Raw genomic sequence first — 23,698 nt, 5'->3', positions numbered from 1 at the left:
GAGTGAGTGGATGCGAGGCTAATCTTTATATTCATGGATCCGTGAAGCAAGGGTGTAGAGTTACATTCAAGCTATTTTAAGGCATGAATACATTTTTTCACAGGAAAAAAAAAAAGTTACATTTTGGTGATCAAAGATTAGTTTTAAGGAATAACATTATTTACAACAGAGAGACTTTAAATATTTCTAATGATACTCAGTTTGTCCATAACCAAGTAAGAGTGTGAGGTTTTAACATGCAGTGAACATTGAACAACAACAATCTGGGGCCGTCGGCGATCTTTGTACGTAAAGAGGTTAACTTTTCTAAGATTTGAAGGTTAAGCACCTCTTTTCAACTGACCATTTGTTGAAAAAGACTAATCACTTAAAGGGATGGTTCACCCAAGAGTGAAAATCATTTACTCACTCTCAAGTTGTTCCAAACCTGTATGAATTTCAAAATAAGATATTTAAAATAATGTCAGTAACCAAACAGTTGATTTTTGACAGCCTTTTTTTTCATACTATGGAAGTCAATAGGGCCCATTAACTGTTTGGTGACCCATATTCTTCAAAAAATCTTCTTTTCTGTTCAGCAGAAGAAGAAAAAAAAATCTGTTTGTTCATACTAACCATTCTCCTACATTGCTTCTTTTCTTTGTTTAAAAGAGCAGACTTAATATTTATACATTTCGGGTCCTAATTTGGGAAAAGACAAGAACATGAAGCTTTGTGCTGTGCTGCTTATATTTATCAAGCAGTAAAAATGCCCCTTCCCATGCCGTCTATGGATGAGAGTCCAAAACAAGTACTGATGGGACGTTATCCTGCTCCACTTCACAGACGATGAGTGGAAGGAAAACTTTAGAATAGTGTTGTCAAACAGTACCGACTTGGTACCAAAGTTGGTACTTTTGACAACACTATTCTAAAGTTCTAAAGTTATCATATATAGCATTTAGATTTAAATGCTTCCGTGTGTCTCCAAGCGTTCAGTTAAGAGTGTCAAAGACGTCTATTTACAACATATTTTTTGAAGCGTTGATCATTGTCCTGTAGCAAATCACAGACATATGTTGAGTGCGTGAACACAACGGCCAATCAGAGGTGTTTAAGAATCTGTTCAACAGTGCTTAAAATGCTAGAGGGAAATGCTGGTACCATCACAATATTAACATTTCAGTACCGACTTGGTACTGAAGTCGGTACTTTGGACAACGAATGGCATGACAGTCATTTATGGCACTTCATTTAACAACAGCAGCTCGTTCCACGCATCATTACGCCATTTCTACGTCCATTGCACATGCACAGTACTTTCCAGTTTTGGGTTTCAATCCGATCAAGTGTTTACATGTCCTCTCTATCAGATTAAAAAAAAATATTTTTTTTATATAATTTGAATTAAATTTTAAACAGATTTGGAAAATTCATTCCGATTGATGTGGTTACATGTGACTTTTTTATTCTGACTGTGCTACTAGTCCGATTACTATCAGATTATTAGAGTTCATGTACAGCTGCTCTATTAAATTGACCATTACATATTAAAATTACAAATGTGTTTTAGAGTTTTTTATAAAAAAAAATTATAATTAATTGTCAACAAGGGCAAACATGTGCTGGTTAGCATGTGGAGCACTTCCTTAAATGATCCTGTGGTTCTCAGAACACTAAGATCTACAGACTTCTCACACATGCAACTTTCAACATATAGAAGACAAGTCAACAAACTTCATATTGAATGTGGCTGTATAAAAACATTACATGAGAAACAAGTGCACACACACAAACAATAGTCCAAAGATCTAAAAACACTGGATGAAACCCAAATAATTTTGGGACTTGCAAACTAGTGATCTCCCCAAGCACAATGCAGCATGGGTTGAATAATAGGCATCACATTTCCAGGCTAAGGTTTCTGGATTGAGACAGATACTGCTGCAGCCTGCTAGCCTGGCGCCCAGCGCTCTGATCAATGACCTACATCATTGAAAATGCAGGCTATTGTGCTGTGCTTAAGACAGGTTTAATCCAGGTCAACAACCCCCTCCTCTATAATGTGTCTCTCAAAAGATTCACATTACATCCGATATCTTGCCCAGCGACACAACAACTGAAGGCTAGCCAACTTCCCCAATGCCATCTAGCCTTTACGCCAGAGAGAAATGCTGGGTATTCGGTGAATGTCAGCTTTTGATGCAAAAAAAAAAAGTATCTTTTAAAATATGCTATTATACGTAAAACTAGAAATTCGCATAGAGATTATGCAGAACAAACCTATGAGTGGAAAAACACTTTTTCCATGACCAGTGCTGAATGGGGTTTTCATGACCCTTTAACTACACATATACAAGCAGAACTGCACATTCCAATATTTGAATTATGTCTGAAGCAATCAGTACTTTCTGTTAGATGAACAAGTGAACAAAAATTATCATTACAGTCAATACATTTCTGTATTGCTTCGTTTTCTGTAAAGCGAACCGACAAAATATGTTGATCCAGTCTTACTTGGCAAAATCACAGTGATCTAGTCAGACTGTGGTATATAATATTTCAGATAAACGCTTTACATGATGTTCAAACAATATTTTCCGGTCTAATACGGAAGTTTAAGATGCAAAGTTGATTTGTAGGGCCCTATGAAATCCATAACAATTTTCAACCAAATGTGTTTTCCATCTTAATATTAATGTATTTCTATTTTAATGGTTTGATTAAACTTTAAGGGTAAAAAAACATGTCTGATCAATTGAATTTATACAAGATCTGATTTTGGAACAGACACTACCCAGTGTTTTAACCAAACATCTACAGACATATTACACATCTATGGGCAAACAGAAGAAAGCTTCAGCTCCACAGTGAGAAATGTATAGCAAAGCTGTAATAACACCAGGTGCTTAACTAAAATAGATGTTTTAATTGTTTAACAGCAAAGAATAATGTGCTCTAGGCTACCTAATATTACATGTACACATCCCTAGGGCATACGCAGTGTATTGTGTAACCAACGTAGGCCAAGTGATCATGTACCCTTTGCTGCAGAGTACATTCATAACCATCAAGGGGTCTGATCTCTTTTTCCTTTACATATACATATGCATTTTAATAAAATAATCAGCCGTCTTGAAATCAAAGCAAGAATAAGAAGTTAACATTGAAAGATCTGCATAATACATCAAATGAAGGCCTTTGGAGATTTGCGAGCAGGGTCATACTAAATGGATTTTACATGTACTTTACCATCAGGGGCAGCAAGGTAAACAAGTGATGGGATATGGGGTAATGAGTAACCTGAAGGTAAATAAACAGCCGTTAAGCAGTGCTGAGGTACACAGAGGGTCAGGACGCTCCCAGAAGAGCTCAGGGCATGTATAAAGCTTGTCTGGAAATATATAAAACAAGGACGGGACCGAAAAACTGATTGTCAGGAATTGAAAGGAATACAGTTTGAGTATACTATGTTCAAAAATAACAATCAAATAAAACCTTCCTTATTCATATACACACATAAATCACTGAAGTGAAAATAAAAATAAATGCTTAGTGCTTAAAACGTTTAATGCTTTTGAAAAATGCTCAAACAGGCCGCATTTGATTATTCTGAAATAATCCTACAGTTTAAACTATTTTATATTTGAATACATTTTAAAATTTTATTTATTCCTGTGATGACAAGGCTGAATTTTCATTCTCATTACTCTAGTCTTCAGTGTCCTTCATAGCATTCTAATAAGCTGATTTGAAGCTCAAGAACCGTTTATTTTAACGGCTGAAAACAGTTATGCAGCTTAAAAATTGAGTGGAAAATCAAGATACGTTTTTTTCAGGATTCTTTGATGAATAGAATGTACAAAAAACAGGTTTGCTTGAAACATTATACATTTATTTACCATCACGTTTGTTAAATTTAACGTGCCCTTGCGGAATAAAAGTATTAAATTTAGTAAAAAATAAGTATAAAAAAATTAATAAATAAAAAATCCTTTCCACAGTTGTTTAGATTGGGGTTCAAAAGAATAACATTATAATTTGTGTAATTTAATTTAATGTTTTAGGGCTGTGAAAAATGTATACAACAAATAAAAATGAATGACACAACAAAGAAATATTTTAGATTCAGCATTTCTAGGTCACCAGTCAAATGTAAGCAAATGTGACCATTGACCATGTGAACTCCTTTGTACAAAAGGACACATTGCTACCACAAAAGCACACAAGATTCTAGAAATTCTAAGAAATTCTCAAACACATTTTTCTTATTGATAATAAATAAATATCAAGCTAGAAAACTGCAAATAGAAGCGTTTAGACTTGGTTCAGACTTTTGGAACCCGCTCTATGATTCTGATATCAATAATACACACATTTAAATTCAACAACATGTATGTTTGGTGTATTTTAAATGAAAGTATAAATTGTGTGAATATCAATTTAGATTTTCCTTCCCCCAAGAACTCATAGCCACAGTCACGGCACACTGGTGAACAGCAGGATAAAGCACGAGAGAGTGTACGAGAAAGAGTGAGAGAGTGCCAGAAAGAGAGAGCAAAAGGGAAGCAGAGAGGGGGAAAAAAGCTTACAGTGCAAGTAGTTCCAGCTCAGAAAGGCGGAGCCTAAAACCCGGGCTGGACTGACTGGCTGAAAAGCGGCACACCCCCTTCATAACAGCGCTGCTCTCTCTCTCCACTGACACTTTAACCATTTCCTCACCCTTAAGCAGTTCAGACTTATTGACTTAATTAAGTGTCTAACATTAAAAAATGGTCCCTGAGTAGTCTGAGAAGATAACATGTTTGCTGCAGGTTTAAAAATGTATTGAAATAATAGTGTGAAATGCTTGTAGGAAAACAATAATTCACGGTATAACAGTCAAGACCCTGGTAAACATGCAGGAAGTGATGTCAGCAACAGGCTAAAGTCACTATAAAGCAAGCAAACAGGCAGGCCCACACAAATTCCCAGAATTCAAACACCCATCATTCACAACTTCTACACATCCTTGTATTTTTGTTTATATTTTGAACACTGTGCAATTTTTAAAGCAGTGCAGAAAATGCAAAAGTAGTCTGCCGACTCTGTCAGGGCCTGAATAAGAAAATAATAAGAAAAAAAAAGTAGGGAAGTGTTTTTACCTGAAAAGACAAGAATAAATCCAACATCCTATATTAGATGTCAGTAGCTTTTCAAAAGTTGACAGGATCTACAAATCATATACAGCTGTGAACTCGTAACAGTAGTCAGTTCCACAAAAAAAGTTGAAATATCATGGAAACATGCCTAAAATGCAACAGTATTCTTAATTTTCCAATCATAAAAAATGCCTGACAAACAAAAAATAAATAAAATGTACTATTTGTTTTTCTTTAAAAACAGGAAGCCAGTTCAGTATGTTTCAGCCCAAACAGATCCGAATAAACAAACATTTATCATAACCTCAGACACTGGGCATTTCACTAGCACCGCCAAGAATCAGTCAACCAACTACTACCTTCATGAATATTCATCTTTTTATTTGATATATCAAAACACAAATATAACATTCAGAATAGTCTCACGTTTGACCCACCTAGCAGTTTGTTCAGGCAAAGAGCCACTTAAACATGAACAGACTGTGGTGGTCAGACAAGCTCTTAGTGGCAACCCAATGAGTCACAGACAGATCTTCACGATCAAGCATGGAGATGCATTTGAGTCCAATTGCAAGTTCAGCTAGCTAGTCTAACTACAGTCTTTGTGTTTACATCTTTCTCAGGAATCAACTTACAAATGACAATAGTTGACAGTGTTGTTTCTGCATATAAAGCAGGGACAACACAAGTGGTATTTTAAAGGATTTGTTCACTTCTGAATAAAAATGTCCTGATAATTTACTCATCCCCATGTCATCCAAGATGTTCATGTCTTTCTTTCTTAAGTTGAACAGATTTCAATGAAGCTTCAAAGGGCTCTACACCATCCCAGCCGAGAAATAAGGGTCTTATCTAGTGAAATGATCTGTCATTTTCAAAAAAAAATTTTTTTTAAATCACGTCGGAAAGGTCATGCCTGACATTGTTGTTTTACCTTTTTTTTTTTTTAAAGGATGTTTGAGTTAGTCCTTGCTACGTCACATGACATTTCCGACCTGATTACATAATGCGTGGCGCATCGCTGTGCAAGACGAGCATTTGTGGTTAAAAAGTAGTTTCTTTTTTTTTGAAAATCGACGATGGTTTCACTAAATAAGACCCTTATTCCTCGGCTGGTATCATGTAGAGCCCTTTAAAGCTGCAATTTGGACCTTCAGCCCGCTGGTTGTCACTGAAGTCCACTACATGGAGAAAAATTCTGCAACGTTTTCCTCAAAAAAAAAATTAAAGTCATTAACATCTTGGATGACATGGGGTGAGTAAAATATCAGGAGATTTTTTAAAACAAACTGCTCACATGACCGTTATACATACCCATCTGTCAGACAGGGAAAGTGTTTTGGGGAAACGCAGTCCATTTTGAAACCAGTCATGTTGCCATGTTGCCGAAAACAGACACTTCCCCTTTAACTGAAAGCCTTTCCTTTCAGCCAGTCCAGAACAACTGCACAATCACTTTGAAACAGATCTCAATTGAGTGAGGTTTGTGCATTGAGACACAACATTGATGGTGTGAACATGGTGTGTAGGCCCACAGAGGGCTGTACCTGCAGTATCAGGTGCCTCACTAATCTGCCCTATATCTGCACTGTTTATTTGACGGCCAACACTTGATCTCATAGTGGAGGCCCCGTATTCCCATCACAGGCTTGAAACTCACCAAACACCCTCGCTAAATGACTCTTAAAGAAATCAAAGGTTTATGCATTTTAAGAGAATTATAATGCTCGTGGCATTATTAGCGACACGTGATAAACAGAATTTGTCTGCAACATGCGGTGTGAACGTTCCCTTCAAGAGAGCCTGTTTAAGAATGATTCCCTTTGATGATAGTCATCTCCACGGTGTCAGTACGACCATGTACTGCACAACCTCCATAGAACTCTATAGAAAACGCTCTACAAAAGCAAAGGCAAGGTTTTTAAATCCAATTTAAATCCCAAAAAAATTAACTCCTACGGTCTGTTTCTCACACAAAGCTATTTGATGGCTTCAGAAGATTTGGGGCTGACACCACTTTTATGGCGTGTCGCTTTTGTGTTCTTTTTGGAAGCTTGAAAGATTGTCCTTATTCATTGTAACTGCATGGAAAACGGCCTTCATATTTTCTCCTTTTGTGTTGCACAGAAGCAAGAAAGTCGGACGGTTTTGAAGTGACATTTGTAAGTGATGATTTTGGGTGAACTATAGGGTTTTTACAGAAAATCTGGGAAAATAAAATGGCAGATTAGCAGTGCAGAAGATCAGATAAAGAACAGGGGCGTCCATGAACTGATGACGTGTCACGTCGGCTGCTTTCGGTGTTGTTTAAAATGAGAATAATCTACAGTAGTTTCATCGCTCACGTCCGAGTGTCATTCGGAATTACAGTACAGTCAGTCTAATATTTTCCCTTTCGTACGCCCCATACTGTGAAAGCGCAGATATACTTTGGAGCCAAAATCAACTTGGCAAATAGAAAATGTCGTCCTCCTGAGCAGCATCTCCTCGTGTGCCTCACAGAGCTCTTCCACACTAATGCACATCGACATACTTGAAAGCCTCTTCCAGGTGCAGCAGAATACTTCACCAGAACACAGCTCTCTCTCACACACACAAATACACATATACATACTGGTAGGGCTAAACAATTAATCTAAATAAAACCGAAACATCGAGATCACAATATGGCCAAATCGCCAGGGCCCATTTTAGGAGGGCCATAAATTTCCAACCAAACCTACCGAAACAACTGATATTAACTCCGTAATATTTACACTAATTCGTGATTGCCTCACTCCCCTTTAAAACTTAAATGAAACCGGCGGCAGGCTTTGGCTCATCCCCGTATTCAGTCTGTGTTATTCAGCGTGTTCTTCAATCCGTAGCAGTGCAGCGCCAGCGTAAAAAGCAGAGGACAATGCGTGTGCATTTATTGATAGATTGTTATGATATCTGCTTCTGTGTAGTTCTGTCATAAATGCATTTACATAATATGATTCGAGAGCAATTCAAGGTGGTTTTCCATCTTCTGTTAAAAATCCGGCCTTATCTATTCATTTTATAAAAATTCCTTTCATCTAAATGGCATGAGACTTTGTGACTTTTCCTCCTTTGGCTATACTTCAGTCCAATAAAACTGCAAAAAATAAGTTATAATATTCATTAAAAACAACCCTTTTGTTTTGCTTTTGTTTTGTTTTTTAAATACCCTCATTGGGGGCTGAGCCCCCCTAATATTGAAATCCTAGAATCGCCCCTGCAAATCGCAAAGGTTGCGATTTAATTTAATGATTTTGCAGCATCTCAGATCGGCTCCGCTCACAGTAAAAACGGCTCCACAGTATTTACTGTGAGCATCTCTGCATCTGCTTTGAGTTTGAGTTGCTTTAACATGCATTTGGGAACACAACATGCACCAACCATCTTCCCATTCAAGTAATGAGAAGTGCTTATCAAAAAAAAACCTTTAAAGGCTTCCTGCGGTTTTCTATCAAAATAGATGTTTGATGATTTAGAAGTTTGAAAACGAAAATGAATTAAGACAACCATTAATATATGACTATCGTAATTTTATATTTGCAATGTAAAAATATTATTATTTTATTATGCACTGTATATTCACTACAATATATACTATATTTTAATAAAATAGTAATATTCACGTTTGTTTAATAATTGTAATATTTTATTGTATAATAATAATAATAGTAGTTATTCTTATTATTATTATCCATTGTTATTATTGCTATTATAGCCATAATTATATATACACACTCACAAAATTGTCCAAACTTTACAGCAATACAAACAAGCACAACAAGCCTATTCTTTTTCTTTTTCTTTTTTATCAGCATTTTTTTCTCCAAACAGTGCAGACCTACATACTTTGTTAACCACCACACTCCCTGAGCCTTAACATACATCTGACCCTAATCACATGATTTATCCAGAAGGTTTCTTAATAGAAAGCGATTGAATAATTCACAGTACTAAATGAATAGTTTAAATAGACACAGGGGAGTTTAGGTGATAAGCTGGAAAACTGGCTAATACTTTAATACTAAAAAAGGGGAGGGTGGAGGGCAGGGGGCAGGGAAGGTAATCAGGTCATCAATCACATGACAGTATTAGCTAGCCTCATAAATCACCATAAATATCCTGCTGTTAAGACTTATTGATTCAGTCTAATTTCTGGGCAAATGATAACCTTCAGTTCTGCCAATCAGAAGAATATCACTATGACAAAGTACTAAATAATATATGACTAATAAACCAGAAAATTGTTGTGTCAATGGTTCTATTCATCAAGTCCTTCAATATAATAAACTTGTCAGTAATTTGTCAAAGTAGTAATATTCTCATTTCCTTCTACAACAGAGTAAAATGCAAAGCAGACACAAGTCAGCTGTCAAAGTGTGTCTTCATATGCAGACACCTTCACATGGGAACAGGAGATGCTCTTACTTTCTTTTGGACTTGGATGTGGGTGCGACAGAGGAAGCATCCTTGCGTGGCCGGCCCCGCGGGCGTCTATCTGACGGGGCCGGGCTCCCTGAGGGCGTGGCCCCAGCACTGCTCAGGGGAGGAGATGGTCCTTGCTCAGAGGGCTCCAGACTCTTATCCTCTGATGACATTCTGTACAAAGACACAAACACGTCCATACATTACATGTGTTGGTATGACCCTGATGTGACAGAAACACCTTTAAACCTTAAAATACTTTTTCATGACCAGTATAAAATCTAGTTAATCTAGTTATTTTATAAACATTGATAAAGTATTGTTTACATTCAGCAAATTCCATCAAAATAAATAATATCAGTAATGCGTCGCCAGTAGGCCTTCTAGATAGATGATTTAAGTAAGGACACACCAAACCGATGCCAAAGAACTAGCGCTGATGAAAGCAGACTGTGTTGTCACCTGTGTCTAGGAAAAAAATCAGCATCTGAACACACCAAAAAGACTACAGGCGACTGTCAACAAGCATGTGTGTTCTGCGCCTGCGTGTGAAGGAGAGAACCGTCTATAGTCACTGGTGTAGTGCAGGCTATACGCAGGTATACGGCGTATACCCACTTCTTTATTAGTCGGCATTGCGTATACCCACTTTTAAATCCCCTCTGATGCGCATCATTCAGCAGTTCTGCATTAGCCATGACAGTCCAGTACATCATTTATAATTATATGTATATGTATATAACGTCGTATCACAAAATTACAATTCAATTACTATTCTTTATCGATTAACTTGCAGTTAGTGAAGGCGGGATAGGCGGAATCGCGCAGAATGACAAACAACAGAAGCGCTCTCTAGCGTGCGCTCTGTCACACGCGCGATCCGTTCTACTCGCGCCTGAATATTCAAAAACACTCGCAGGTGTCAAAATATCTATCGTGTGGAGTAGCCTATCTCACAAGAACACAGTCGGTTATGGCTTAAGTATACGTAAACAGGTGGGTAATAACTTGATATGTCAAAATATTACATCGATTTATTCAGCAGCCCAATTAAATACCTGTCTGTCATTCATGTTAATCAAACAACTACAGGTGTTAAAAAAAAATGTATACATATTAAATAAACCTACTGTATCTGATTTTAATTTTTTTTTTTTTTAGGCTACTATTGTTTTTGTAATTTGCTTATTTGCTTCTTTGTTCTTTTATATAGCCTAAAAAATAACTCATATCATATTAAATTTCTCATATTAGCCTGATGCTCATATTGCCCACCTGCACATAGCTGATATGCAATGTAGTCTTGATTTGGGTGGTCACTCTGCATTTGAAAGTTTGAAAGGGTTTTAAATCTTCTAAATTAAATAAAATTACTCAAAATCAAGTAATTTAACAGCAAAATTGTGGCCAGTGAAAATGGTGAGTGGCTAGTAACTTTGGAAAACCACGAGCCACAGTGACTGCGGAGCAAAAAAGTTAATGTCAAACCCTGTATAATAGTTTAACGTTTGTTTTGAATATATTGTTGAATTCTTTGAAAGATGATATTTTAAAAAACATTTACTAATCTCTGACACCATGCTTGCCTCATCTTAAATATATCTTATATTCATTCATTAGGCCTGCGTAGGACCAGTAATATTTGCATATTGCTACTTAAACTTATAATGTTGGCACACTCAGGCCTACACTATCTGTTGCAAATGAGCCATTCTAAGAGATAGTTCACAAAATAAACTACTGGCAGAGACTACTTGCAAGGTGAGAGAATAGTTGTTTGACAGGTTTGAAAACCCCTGGAATAAGGAATAGTCAAAATGTATAATTATGTAGTTGTCTTTATTGTCTGTATGCCAGTATTGATTGCAAAATCTGCACCTCTTCCGTGGCTAATATTAATGTCATAGTGATCCTTACTCCGTGAAGTCAAGCAGCAAAAGTCAGGAGACAAGGTGCAAATACTACTGGCTCATTTTCGGGTGAACTAAATATGCAAGACTAGTCTTACATATCACTGTTTATAACACAGGATGTTCATCTATTGCTGGGCCACTTTAAAAAAAATTGGGGGCATAAAATAAGAGTATACCCACTTCTCCAGGCACCACTACACCACTCTCTATAGTCATTTAAAAAGGGGGAAGTGAAACAAAGACTATCTACTCCATTCAGACAAACAGAACTGGGATTCATGAAAATAAGCAAATATATTTGCTCAATGACCGCTTGCCCTCATTAATATTCAATGGGCATGTAAATGAAGCAAAGAACCTGCACCACAGTTACAGTACCTATCACTATTGCCAATGATGTGACTAAGGCGCCGCCCAGCACCGAATGGACCGAGGAGGGCACCCCAGTTCTGAATGAGCTGACTGAGGCACAGTGCATCCGTTTCAGTTTTGTTTGAAATATATTATATATATATATATATATAAAATGCACAAGTAAATTAATAGTGAACTGGATTACAACTTTTAGTGTTCACACAAATTTACGGAATCTGAATTCGGATTAGATTCATTCCAATAGATGAAAATGAGTATGTAAACATACAACAACAGCAAAAATGCGACAATAATGACCGTTTTCGAACAAGTTTCCCTAACCCTCCACCATCTCCCATTGGTTGTCACTGGTTGAGTCAAAGTTAACATTTCAGGCTGGTCAGAAAGCTCAAACAAAATGATTTACAGCTCTACAGACCCAACACTTTTTGGGGAAATCAACCATACAAATCCCCTCTTCATATAAAACAGAGATAGATGACAGTATTTTAACGTCCCCGAAAAAATTCACACAATGAATCTTTCTTTGCAAAAATGGTCTTGATTTGTTTGGGAAACATCTCGCACAGACATTGACTACTATCTACTCTAAAATCTTTACTGGCTGACACATTTCTACCATTGCATGTTATATACTGGCATAGCGCCCAGCTCTGAGCCTTAGTGCACTGTTCTCTCCAGCGCTGAGAGGTGAATGTGAGGGGAAGACAGCAGTGCTGTTGACTCATGTTTGATGAGCATGAGCACAGCTGTGTGTGGATGAACACCGGGGAGATCTGCTACTCAGTGTGGCGCCGCCGCTCTCCATGGAGCACAGCTCAAATTAATTTAGAAATTTTATTCAGCACAGTCATGCTGAGGACAGTGGAGGAAATCGGGAGAGGAAAACCCCTGCGCCCAGCAGAGAGGCCAGTGCTTATTTGAATGCTGCTTTTACTGCCAGCATCACAGGGCATCTGTACCTGACTGCAGCCCGGCCACAAACCCACTCACACTCTCTGCTCTGAAGGAAACGGAAGTCATTCAACGGTTTATATGTTGGCATTTGAAAGGGAAATATTTTAATTTCAAGCTACATTGCAGTGCTACACAATTAATTCCAGCGTTATGGACGTGACATTTGCAGTCAAAATGCATTTAATACCAATATATTGAACTGTTTTTTATATATTCATAACCCCTTAATAAAGGAGTCCAGACATTAAAAGAATATCAGTCTACACACGCGTTTTATATTTTCGAGGAGGGAAATAAACATGCATTATGGACGTAACAAAAACAGTATCTAAGTTTTAGGTGACAACGTATTTTTTAGGAATTATGTAAATTACACTGCATAAACCAAAAGTAATAATACCCACTTAAGGAATAAGGGTTGGCACAGAACACAAAATATTCTATATATTTTGTGATTTCGCATTTATGAGGAAAAAAACTATGCTACGGATTTGACTGCTCTGAAAGTGGCACTAAAAGGCTGCTTTAAAACTTTCCCCAGAGACCTCAAGCGGCCATTTAAACCTCCAAATACTGAAATCTGCAATACCAGTATGGTAAGATTGCAGAATTAATCGACTTTATTATTCTAAATCCCTATATTTCAAATGGCTATGGATTCTCTCTCATGTTGACAAGTGCGTGCATTGTTCAAGACTCAATTTAGAGACCATGGTTTTCCTTCTAAAAGAACTGCTTGCTAAAATTCATTACAAATATCAATGTTTATCTTATTAGAGTTTAAATCGCAGGTTTCCCCACAGTCAGGTGAACCGATTGAGACTATTGACATTAATCATGTCGGTTTTATGTTTTGTGTCTAAATGATCGCAGTTTTTGACCTTTATTAAAAAGATATGGCCTCGTGTGATAAATTTAAATATATAGTCTGCCAGTGATACATGCACTCTGAGAATTGCTCATGATATAGCGTGTTCAGTGTCTCAGAGCTGTTCAATTTGAATCTGCCGTGCAAAGCACTCCAGCTTCTCTTTATATTAACATTACAGACATTTCTAACCACTTCAAGTTCTACAAATCAAATGCTACATCATTCAGAGAAAAATGCCACTAAAAGACATTAAAACCTATTTATTCAGTTTTACACCAAATGAAGGCTTGAGAACTTGGATTGGTAACAGCCTGTAGTGTCTTATTCAAATTAAATGTATTAAAATGTAAGAATTTGACATAAAAGATTATGCATACATCCAGTAAAGTTAGAAGAAAATGCTCATACAAAAAGTAAATAACGCTTCTGGGAATCCATTTAAGATGGCAAATATCACTCCTTAGAGGGATAGTTCACCCAAAAATGAAAATTAGCCCATGATTTACTCACCCTCAAGTCATCCTAGGTGTATATGACATTCTTTTTTCAGTTATATTACAAAAGTCTTGGCTAATACAAGCTTTTTAATATCAGTATTTGATGCTCTGTTTTTGACATATAAAGTAAAGTTTCGGCCGATCGCCTTCCGTATTCAATTTATGGGAAAAGTGTTGAAAGTGCCTCTGCCGTTCAAAAGGCTTCCGTTACCAGGTACGCTCGTCAGACGTCGCGTCCGCATCTTGAATTGCGAGAAGGCACTTTCAACACTTTTCCACAGAAGGCGATCGGCTGGAACTTTACTTTTTAAAGTTTTAAATATGGATCGTTTTCTTACACAAACGCATCGATTCGCTTCAGAAGGCCTTTATTAACCCCCCAGAGCCGCGTGGAGCACGTTATTTGATGGACAGATGCATTTTTTTATGGACTTCAAAAACAGAGCAACAATTACTGCTATTATAAAGCTTGGAAGAGCCAGGACTTTTTAAATATAACTCCGATTGTATTTGTCTGAAAGAAGAATGTCATATACACCTAGGATGACTTGAGGGTGAGTAAATCATGGGCTAATTTTTCATTTTTGGTTGAACTATCCCTTTAATGACAAAGATTACTTCTGTCACTGCTGTGAACTAACCACCGCACAGAATTAAAAAGCTTTGAGAGTCAGCCGCCCATGACAGGCCTAAACTAGCCAGCACAGTAACATACACAGCAAAAACACCTGTCAGAGAAAAGAGACACTAATGGCGCTTTCACACTTGGTTCGACTGCCTGGACTAAACCTGAGTTTGATTGCTCCCCCCTCCCCCTCCCCCCGCTGGACTGTGTTCACATTATATTATTTGGGTCCGAACTGAGGTGTGTTTGCGTCAAAGCAGCAGCTGTTTACCCGGTTGCTTAGTAACGACAGCGAGTGTGAAGTCGGCAAAATGCATAGCGTTGCTCACCTCACTTTTATATTTTTGAGCCGTTGGTTTTGTTTCCAAAGCTTCAGTACGTAATGGCACTTGCGTCTATCTGCCGCGAATGTACTGCAAATGCCTTTAAAGAACGCTGAAGGCGAGCAGAAATTAGATCTACAGCTTGCGAGGAAAACACACAAACACACATTTTTATAAAATCATGTCATTAATAGCGGTTAACTTCTGCAATTTAGTACGATTGCCTTCACATCAGCTGTGAACCGTACCGGAGTTCACATGAACCGTACCCAAGACCACCCTTTTAAAGCGGACTCAGGTACGGTTCGCAGGTGCGCACACGAGTTCGGAAGACAGCGTTCACATCATCCAAACAAACCTAACTCTGACGTCAATCGATCCCGGGTGCGCACCAAAACTGCTAGTGTGAAAGCACCCAAAAAGACACAAAAACATATTTATTCAGTTATCCACCAAATGAAGGCCTGAGCTTGTATGATGCAAGAATTAAATATTGGTAATGGGATGGTTCACCCAAAAATTAAAATTCTGTAATTATTTACTCACCCTGTGTTGTTCCAAACAGGTATGAATTTCTTTCTTCTGCTGAACACAAAAGTAGATTTGAAGAATGTCGGTAACCAAACAGTTGATGGGCCCCATTTTTTTCCCATTCTATAGATTTGGAACAACTTGAGGGTGAGTTTTTGGGGTGAATGATCTCTTTAATATAGTCAAGAAGTCAAGGAACTTCAACTTGACTGGCTTCCAATTAAGTGTATGTGATTAAAATGTGGGACTAAAAGACCCAACTACTACTACAGTGAAGCAAAAATAAATTTTCACACTTAAGAAAAAAAAAAAAAAGAGAGAGAGACTCATTTTTGACTCTTGAACTTTGGTTCTTTTAAAGACGACACTTGTAAACACTTTAAAAAAAAATAACTGTCCAGTGGCAGCAGGTCATGAGACTTTAGTCAGACTGCAGTGTCACTTGCCCAAGCAAAACTCACTGTCACACTGCAAGGGTGTTATGCAGATCCTAGGGTGTTGTAAGGGTGCTGCTAGATGAGAGATATTTTCCCAATGTGTCTGAAGCAGGACTTATATTTTAAAAGTGCTGAGAACACCAAAGTCTTAACTTTGGTAAATCCAGCTGTGAGATCTTGTGTGCATTTGTAACCTGAATTAAAATGTGTGTACATTGTGTGTAATGGATTATTAATTTTTTTTTAGATAAATTAAAACTTGTTTTGATTTTTTTTAAAAATCAATTTGGTGCATCACTACCTTAAATAGGAGCAATAATGAGAGTAACACTTGCTTTACAAAACAGCAATTATTATTAAATAGTGTTTGGTAGAAGCACAGCAATATTATCAAGTATTTGACAGGGTTGTAATGATCTGTTCCCCCACTCTCCAGATCGTTTGGGAATCTAAGAAGCTCTGGTCAGGCACAGGCCTCCTCTCGCTGTGGCTGTTTAGAGAACTCCAGCCAATCAGATGAGAGATGCCTTGCTATGATTCAGTCCGTTCATGCGCTCTTATCTGAGCCAGAATTGGCTTAGCTTTGGAAAAACAAGACTAGGTGAGTGACATTGCAGCGGGTGACTTCAGTATTCTGCAGGCTTAGAGGAAACGGTGCTATTAATCTACACAAGAAAGACCGAATGACAACAACAAACGCTTCAAGTCTTTCTGAACAGGGCCTTTCAGGAGGCCTAGACTGCCTCTTTACTGCCATATTGTAAACAGAGATGGAGTAAAATCTACATCAAATATTGACTCACCAATAACGCCCCCAATATTAGAAATGGCCAAATTGTCCCCTCAATATTTGATATTCTTAATGCTGCTATGCTGTACTCCATTACGGACCACTCTGTTTGTTGTTAGGATAATACGTTTTAAATGTTACATTTTTTATGCTGGTCTGCCTCAGTGGTCTAAAGGTCAATTCATACGCAGACAAACACCAACAAACAAGTTGGCCGTTGGATTTAGAATTTTGTGAAAAATAACCATCATGTTCACACTGCCCCAACAAACACAGACAAACTCAAGCACCCACGGAAATGGTCGATCACCCATGGAAAAACACAAGATATTGTCCATTTATTGTAACAAAAAAAAAAAAAAGATTGCAGCTTCAGACACGATTTTCTTCTCGTTTTTAAGTTCATTTGAGGCCGTTTTTATGGTGTTAAATGTCGAAAGCGCATTATTGTAACGCAAGAGTGCATCCATGTAACGAACCTCTCCGCTCGCAGGCAGATTTCTTTCACGGTAGCACAAAACTTACTGGACGCGCGCTTTCAAATATAGCCGCGCTCAAACTTTGTCCAGTGTGCTCTCACGAATATCTCCTTGCTCTTTCTCTAGAACTGTCTTCCAATTTGTCCAGAAACCTGCCATTTTCACTACAAGGACAATTTATTAAGCATGCCCAGCACCTACACGCAGTCTTTGCAAGGGACTTGCCTCATCGTCATGGATATGGTTTGTGTCCAAGTCAACGTCAGAGTTTGTTGTCGTTTGTTGTAAAATCATACCACACTGCTCAGACATTCCACGACCCAACCAATGCTGATTGCATGTTCAATCACGTGAAAACAAGCAGACCGACGGCAACAGACGCCGACAGAGGTAACACACTGTTTCAGCAAACTCTGACAGACTTCTTTGTTGGCGTTTGTCTGTGCGGTGTGAATTGGCCTTAACAGTGCTCGTCACTGTCAGAATGAGTGAGTTGGCCAATCAAATAAAAGAAGGCGGGGCTTACTGTTAGAGCGAACTCCAACACAACGCTTTAGTTTTAGCAGTGAAAGAGTGTGTTGTTAGATACATTTAATATTTGACAACTGTTTCACAATATAAATGTTCAGCTACCGACAGCAATATCTAGGGATGCAAACTAACTCGTTTTTAAGAAATTTCACCATTTTGAATTGAAAATATGCCATTATTTACATGGACAAACTGAATTTTGACGAGACCAGAAACGTTTAGCATTTTTTATATATTAGACATTAATAAAACTGAATGTGTGCATATTTCAAATTTAAAATATATTTGATTCGCAAATACTTAACTTCATAACTACAATAGACTTTTACTGTTCTTATTTATTTTTAATCCTTTAATTATTTAATTCCTATAAATAAAACAATAAGCAATTACTGTTCAATGCACTGAACAGTGCTGACGCCAGTCATGGGAAATCCCCATAAACGTTGAAAGCATACTACAACAAAAATAAAAGCTTTTATCTTCTGACAACTGATGGCAAACTGACTTTTTTCACAAATATATGACTTGACCAAAAGGAGGACAGATGCAGGTAATCACATGCTCTCCTTTCCCTTCTCGCTGTCTGCTCTCGCTCTCTCTCTGTGTGTGTGTGTGTGTGTGTGTGTGTGTGTGTGTGTGTGTGTGTGTGTGTGTGTGTGTGTGTGTGTGTGTGTGTGTGTGTGTGTGTGTGTGTGTGTGTGTGTGTGTGTGTGTGTGTGTGTGTGTGTGTGTGTGTGTGTGTGTGTGTGTGTGTGTGTGTGTGTGTGCGTGTGTGTGAGTGTGTGAGCAGCCTAAGCCCCACCTGCACCTCAGACACAGACAGGATGACAGAGGAAGCACTGAAGGCAAAAGGTTTGTGAAATTCATGTTTACCGGTATGTAAACAAACACGCATGTAAACACAATGGGCAATATATTGCATCACCAAAACATAGTAATTATTATGACACAGGCATATTTGTTAGTTTCTTTTCAACTGTTTTTCACATGCTGATCCATGTCATCACTCTAGACTATTGACTTTGGCTCCATTATGTCTGTAGTATATTATGTCTTTTATACATGATGTTTGGTCTGCTCATTTTATTTAGATGTACTTTTATGTTTAAGCTTTATAAAGTGCCTTCAGCACGGACTGAACATGACAGTATATTAAAAGATACACAATGTAACTTTTCTGTTCAAAATTAAATAAAAATTAAATAAAATTCAATACATCAATCCTTTCAAAACGGGTTTGTCTTACGCTGATTCACTATGGTAAGCCTATTATCGGTTTAGACCTGATGGGATGGTTTTTGCAGGAAATTGAGGACAAGCGTCACTCGCCCGTGCATGTCTTGTCATATCCGTAAATTGAGAAAAGTTGCTACAGCTACTTTGACGTGTGTATGCAAAGGTTAGTTGTCACAACGAGCGAGAAAGATGTGTGACATGTGAGTACAACATGTGAGTACGTTATTTTATTAAACTCAAACTGAGTTCATCATAAAGCAGCATTATCTGTGAAAGGACATTCATTCTCATTCACAGTCACGCAGAGCCAAAGCTCAACCAAAATGTTGTTTCTTTTCGCAAAATGCTTCTGTCAAAAGTTACATAGTATACCTTTTAGTAAACATTGGTGTTATTAATGGCATGACATGCCTAGTTATGTGACATCAACATGCTGGCGCCCACGAGAGGGCGAACAGCTCCATGCAGAATACAGCAGTTTTTCTAAATGACATGTATCTAGAGTCAAATCTCAAGTAAGATGAGTGTCATCATTTATTCATATTCCTCTAAAATGTTATTTATTGGTATAATGCTCAGTTATATGGGACACTCTCACAGTCTTATGAGCCAAAGCTGGCATAAATCAATTTACAAAGGCAGAACAGTCATGGGAAACAAAGTATGACATGCTCAAATATTGATTATTAATCAGTGGACTAAATACATGATGCATGCTAATTGATGGACGACAGATGCTGCAGGAGCAGCAGACTTTGCCAGTCCAACTTCTGTCAAGTGATGAAAAAGATTCCTTAGAAAGAAGCTCTATTCTAGAATCACAGACTTCCATTTCATTTATGTCATGCTTAAATTTTTACTGTTTGGTTACAATGGACCCACTTTATATTAGGTGGCCTTAACTACTAAGTACTAACATTTTAATTAATCATTTGATACAATGCACTTATTGTGTACATACTAGGGGTGGCACAGTTCACAAAACCCACGGTTCGGTTCGTATCACGGTTTTAGGGTCACGGTTTTCGGTTCTGTACGGTTCTTGTGTTTGTTTGTTTTTTAATCGTTAACACTCCAGAAATTTACTTCAGCATAAGATATATATAGCTTTATGATCCACAATTTAGGATAAAGTATAAAAAAATTGTTATATCAAGTTGTTTCCTAACTGGCTGTCTACCGAGTCCGACACATTGGCGTAACATTTTTCAAGTTAATCATATAAATTTTGATCAGAACAATGCACTGTGGCTTTAATTCAGCTGACCTAATTAACACATTTCACCATGAAGTGTTCCGTGTGTTTCACAATCACCATATGACATCCAGCGCTGTGAAAAGAAGAAAAAAAAAATACACGAAAACACAACACTGCCAGTGTTTTTGCCCAAACTTCAAAGGCATGTTTAAATTATTAAAACTAGAAGCATATCTTAACTTTTAAATGTTACATTTATCATGTGAACTACTTATATACAACATGTTATAGCATGTGTGTATGAGAGAGAGGGGAACACGGTCGCATTTGCAGCAGATGTATGCTACCCATCATAAATCAAAGCATGAGACAGACAGGGGTCGGAGGAGAACACCGGAAAATGGGACAGAATGGACAATATTTGTCTGTATTTGTAATACATGAGCCGCGGTTCAGCTGCGTGAGACAAACACTGCCAGTGTGTGTATGCGCAACGGGCATGCGCGGCTCCCGCTCTCCGCACTGCATCTGACCAGCCTGCTATACGTCGCTGGCGCATCCTCCAACAACTCCGAGCAGCCTTCCTTATCTCTCCCACTTGCATTTCTACATGTGACGTGACCTGCAGCACTCCACTTTTAATTTACTGTATGTCCATGCACGCACGCACGCACGCACGCACGCACGCGAAAAGGACACCCACTGTCTGAAGTAACATACGGGCACGAGGATACATTGCGCATGCGTCGAACCATGCAACGCACACACTCTGAACTGAAACAAGCGAACCGAACGGTTCGGTTTTTTTCCATGTACCGTACCACCCCTAGTACATACATGTTTTTACATTGTACTTACATTTTTGAAATTGGCTGCATGTAATTACATCTGTAATTAATTTCTGTGGTTACATCCCTTACACCTAACACTACCCATACCACCACAACTGTCCCTAACTTTACCCGTATCCCACCTCAATATCAACAAAAGTATGAATACAAGAAGTACATTGTACTTATTTGTATGCAAGTACATAGTAGTTAAGGCCACCTAATATAAAGTGGCACCGTAACAATTTTAATTCTCCAGTGTCTTCATTAGCAGTAGACTTGGTGTAGCCAGCAGATTTATACTTTCTAAAATGTTAAACTTCTTGGAAAAAAAAAACTAAAACTAAAAAAAACATAAAATAACAATCATCACTATGTTATTGAAAATAGATCTACATATGAATTGTGACTCTAAATTGTATCGATTAAAATCTATTCACAATTTTCAAAAATCAATTTCTAAATGTTTGTTAATTACGTGAAGTTTTTGGAGCAAAACATTTAAAATGCCAAAAGCGGTGTAGAACCCAGACAGTTTAGAGAGTGCACACAAGTGCTGCAGCAGAGTAGATACAATATATAGTGTTTTTTATTAATTTGGTGCTATTATGCACAGCAAAGTGAACGACACTTTACTATACGTGCGTCGCATGAAGGCGGCTTTCTGCTGCTTGCAAACTGACTCTCATTTGCCACTCTGATTGCACTCACTCTGTAGAGAGCTAAGATGCAAGGAAAGGACACAAGGATGCACAAATAAGAAATGAGAAGCACCCAATGTGTGAACATGTCAAGCATATTGAAGATTCAGGAAGTCATCTTCCAAGGGTTCTTCCCATTACATTTTACAACTGTATGGTTGTATTCGTTTTTTTAATCAGTAGTAGGGTTGGGCTGACAGATGATGCCATTGTCCATAGGCCTGTCACAATAACAAATTTTGCTGGACGATAAATTGGCCAAGACATTATTGCGATAAACGATAATATTGTCGTTCTGAGACCATTTTCATTTAAAATAAATGATAATGGCATAATAATGCAGGTAAACCTTTTCAAAGATCAATGAACTTTTATTTCTAAAGACTATTTAACACTGAAAACGGAAAGCATTTTAAATATCCACAATAAATAAACAAAACAACCAAAACAAAAAAAGCAATGAACTCTCAGTCTGTTAACAAAAAAAAATGCACTTGAATAAACAGCTGGGAAAACTGCAACGTATGATTGTGTTTTAGGTAGTGCTGGGAATCTATTAAAAAAAAGTACTAATTAAATCACATTTTTTTCTGTAATTAATCACGATTAATACGTTTTTAATGTTTTAATATTGTAATAATTTCAGTTACTCTCCAAATTAATGTAGAAACAATTTATTGACAGCATATTTTAAATATGTGTTGTATTGTCATGTTTTTATGAATGAAGGCCAGTATCACTGATGTCTCTATGAAACATTAATTATGTTATCTATGTTTCATTACAGTATAACTGAAAGCTACAAATTTCAACATTTATTAGGCTTTGCCTTCCCTGTTAGACATATACAGAAATGTAATAGTTATCAAACACCTTTCTTAACTGCATAAATAATAAGTGAATTATAGATTAATCATCATTAAAGCTAAAAAAATGTATATTCCCTTTGTTCTTTGATGAACATTAATGACAGGCATCATCAGTGCTCCTGTCACTTTAAGAACGGCCGCTGACGAACATGACGCGGATCTCACGCGCTATAAGAGCGTGATCATATAATGTAACGCTCTGCAAAAATATAAAAAAGGATGCTGGAAATTATCGCGGCCGGAAAAATTAGAGCTCATTTTTTTTATTGTGCGATTCATTGATTTATTGACTATAGCGACAGGCCTAATTGTCCATCGCTGATGGCTGACAGACATCACTATGTTGAGTCGGCATCGTGATCCCCGATCACATACAAATTACATTCAAAACAGTTCAATGAACACAATTTAAACACTAAAGATTTTATTGTGCAAAAAACGGCAAATGAGTTATAGGCTACTAGATGTTTTAAACAAACTAAACCAATGATATTCAAATGGCGAAATTCTTGTTTCCATCTGGACCGCGAGACAGAATGGTAGTAGGGCTGTGTATCACCAACAATGTCACGATACTAAATTTACGATACGCATCTCGATATGGATCAATTTGGAATTTAAATTTCTTTTGAGCAGAGTTTAGTAACAGAAATATATGTTTATTGAATAACTAGTGTGATAACAGTTGTGATAACTGAAAAACCATTTAGTAAAAAAAAAAACAATGAGCTAAATGAAAAATAAATGGTCACAAAAAAAAGCTTAGAAAGGCTCTTCCGTTTGCTTTTAAAGTCCCTGTAAAGTCAAAACTAAACATGTGTTCTGAGTTCCTCACACCACAGATAAATGTGTTATTAACCACCCAGCCAAATTTGAATCATTAAAAAATCCGCCAAGTACATAAAATAGCTTATCAAAAACTTGAAAAAATGAGCAGCATTCTCCGCTCTCAAACGCTGGGGGTGTGTC

At 37.4% G+C, this 23,698-nt stretch overlaps 1 protein-coding gene across 5 annotated transcripts in view; it reads right to left on the bottom strand.

The window, feature by feature from the left end:
* Positions 1 to 23,698, bottom strand: part of kmt2ca (lysine (K)-specific methyltransferase 2Ca) — a 184,712-nt gene that overhangs the window by 133,907 nt on the left and 27,107 nt on the right. For all 5 annotated transcript variants that reach the window (XR_013815734.1, XR_013815735.1, XM_079806795.1 and 2 more), the window contains exon 2: positions 9,567 to 9,737. Coding sequence is in view for 3 of the 5 variants with exons in the window: in XM_079806795.1 (XP_079662921.1) it covers positions 9,567 to 9,736 (170 nt within the window). In the remaining 2 variants the exon portion in view is untranslated. The remainder of the gene's footprint in view (positions 1 to 9,566; positions 9,738 to 23,698) is intronic.

This window comes from Gobio gobio (genome assembly GCF_949357685.1).
Source record: "Gobio gobio genome assembly, chromosome: 23".
Taxonomy (NCBI): Eukaryota; Metazoa; Chordata; class Actinopteri; order Cypriniformes; family Gobionidae; genus Gobio; species Gobio gobio.
The sequence above is the reverse complement of the archived record's forward strand: the minus strand, read 5'-3'. Positions and strand labels throughout refer to the sequence as shown.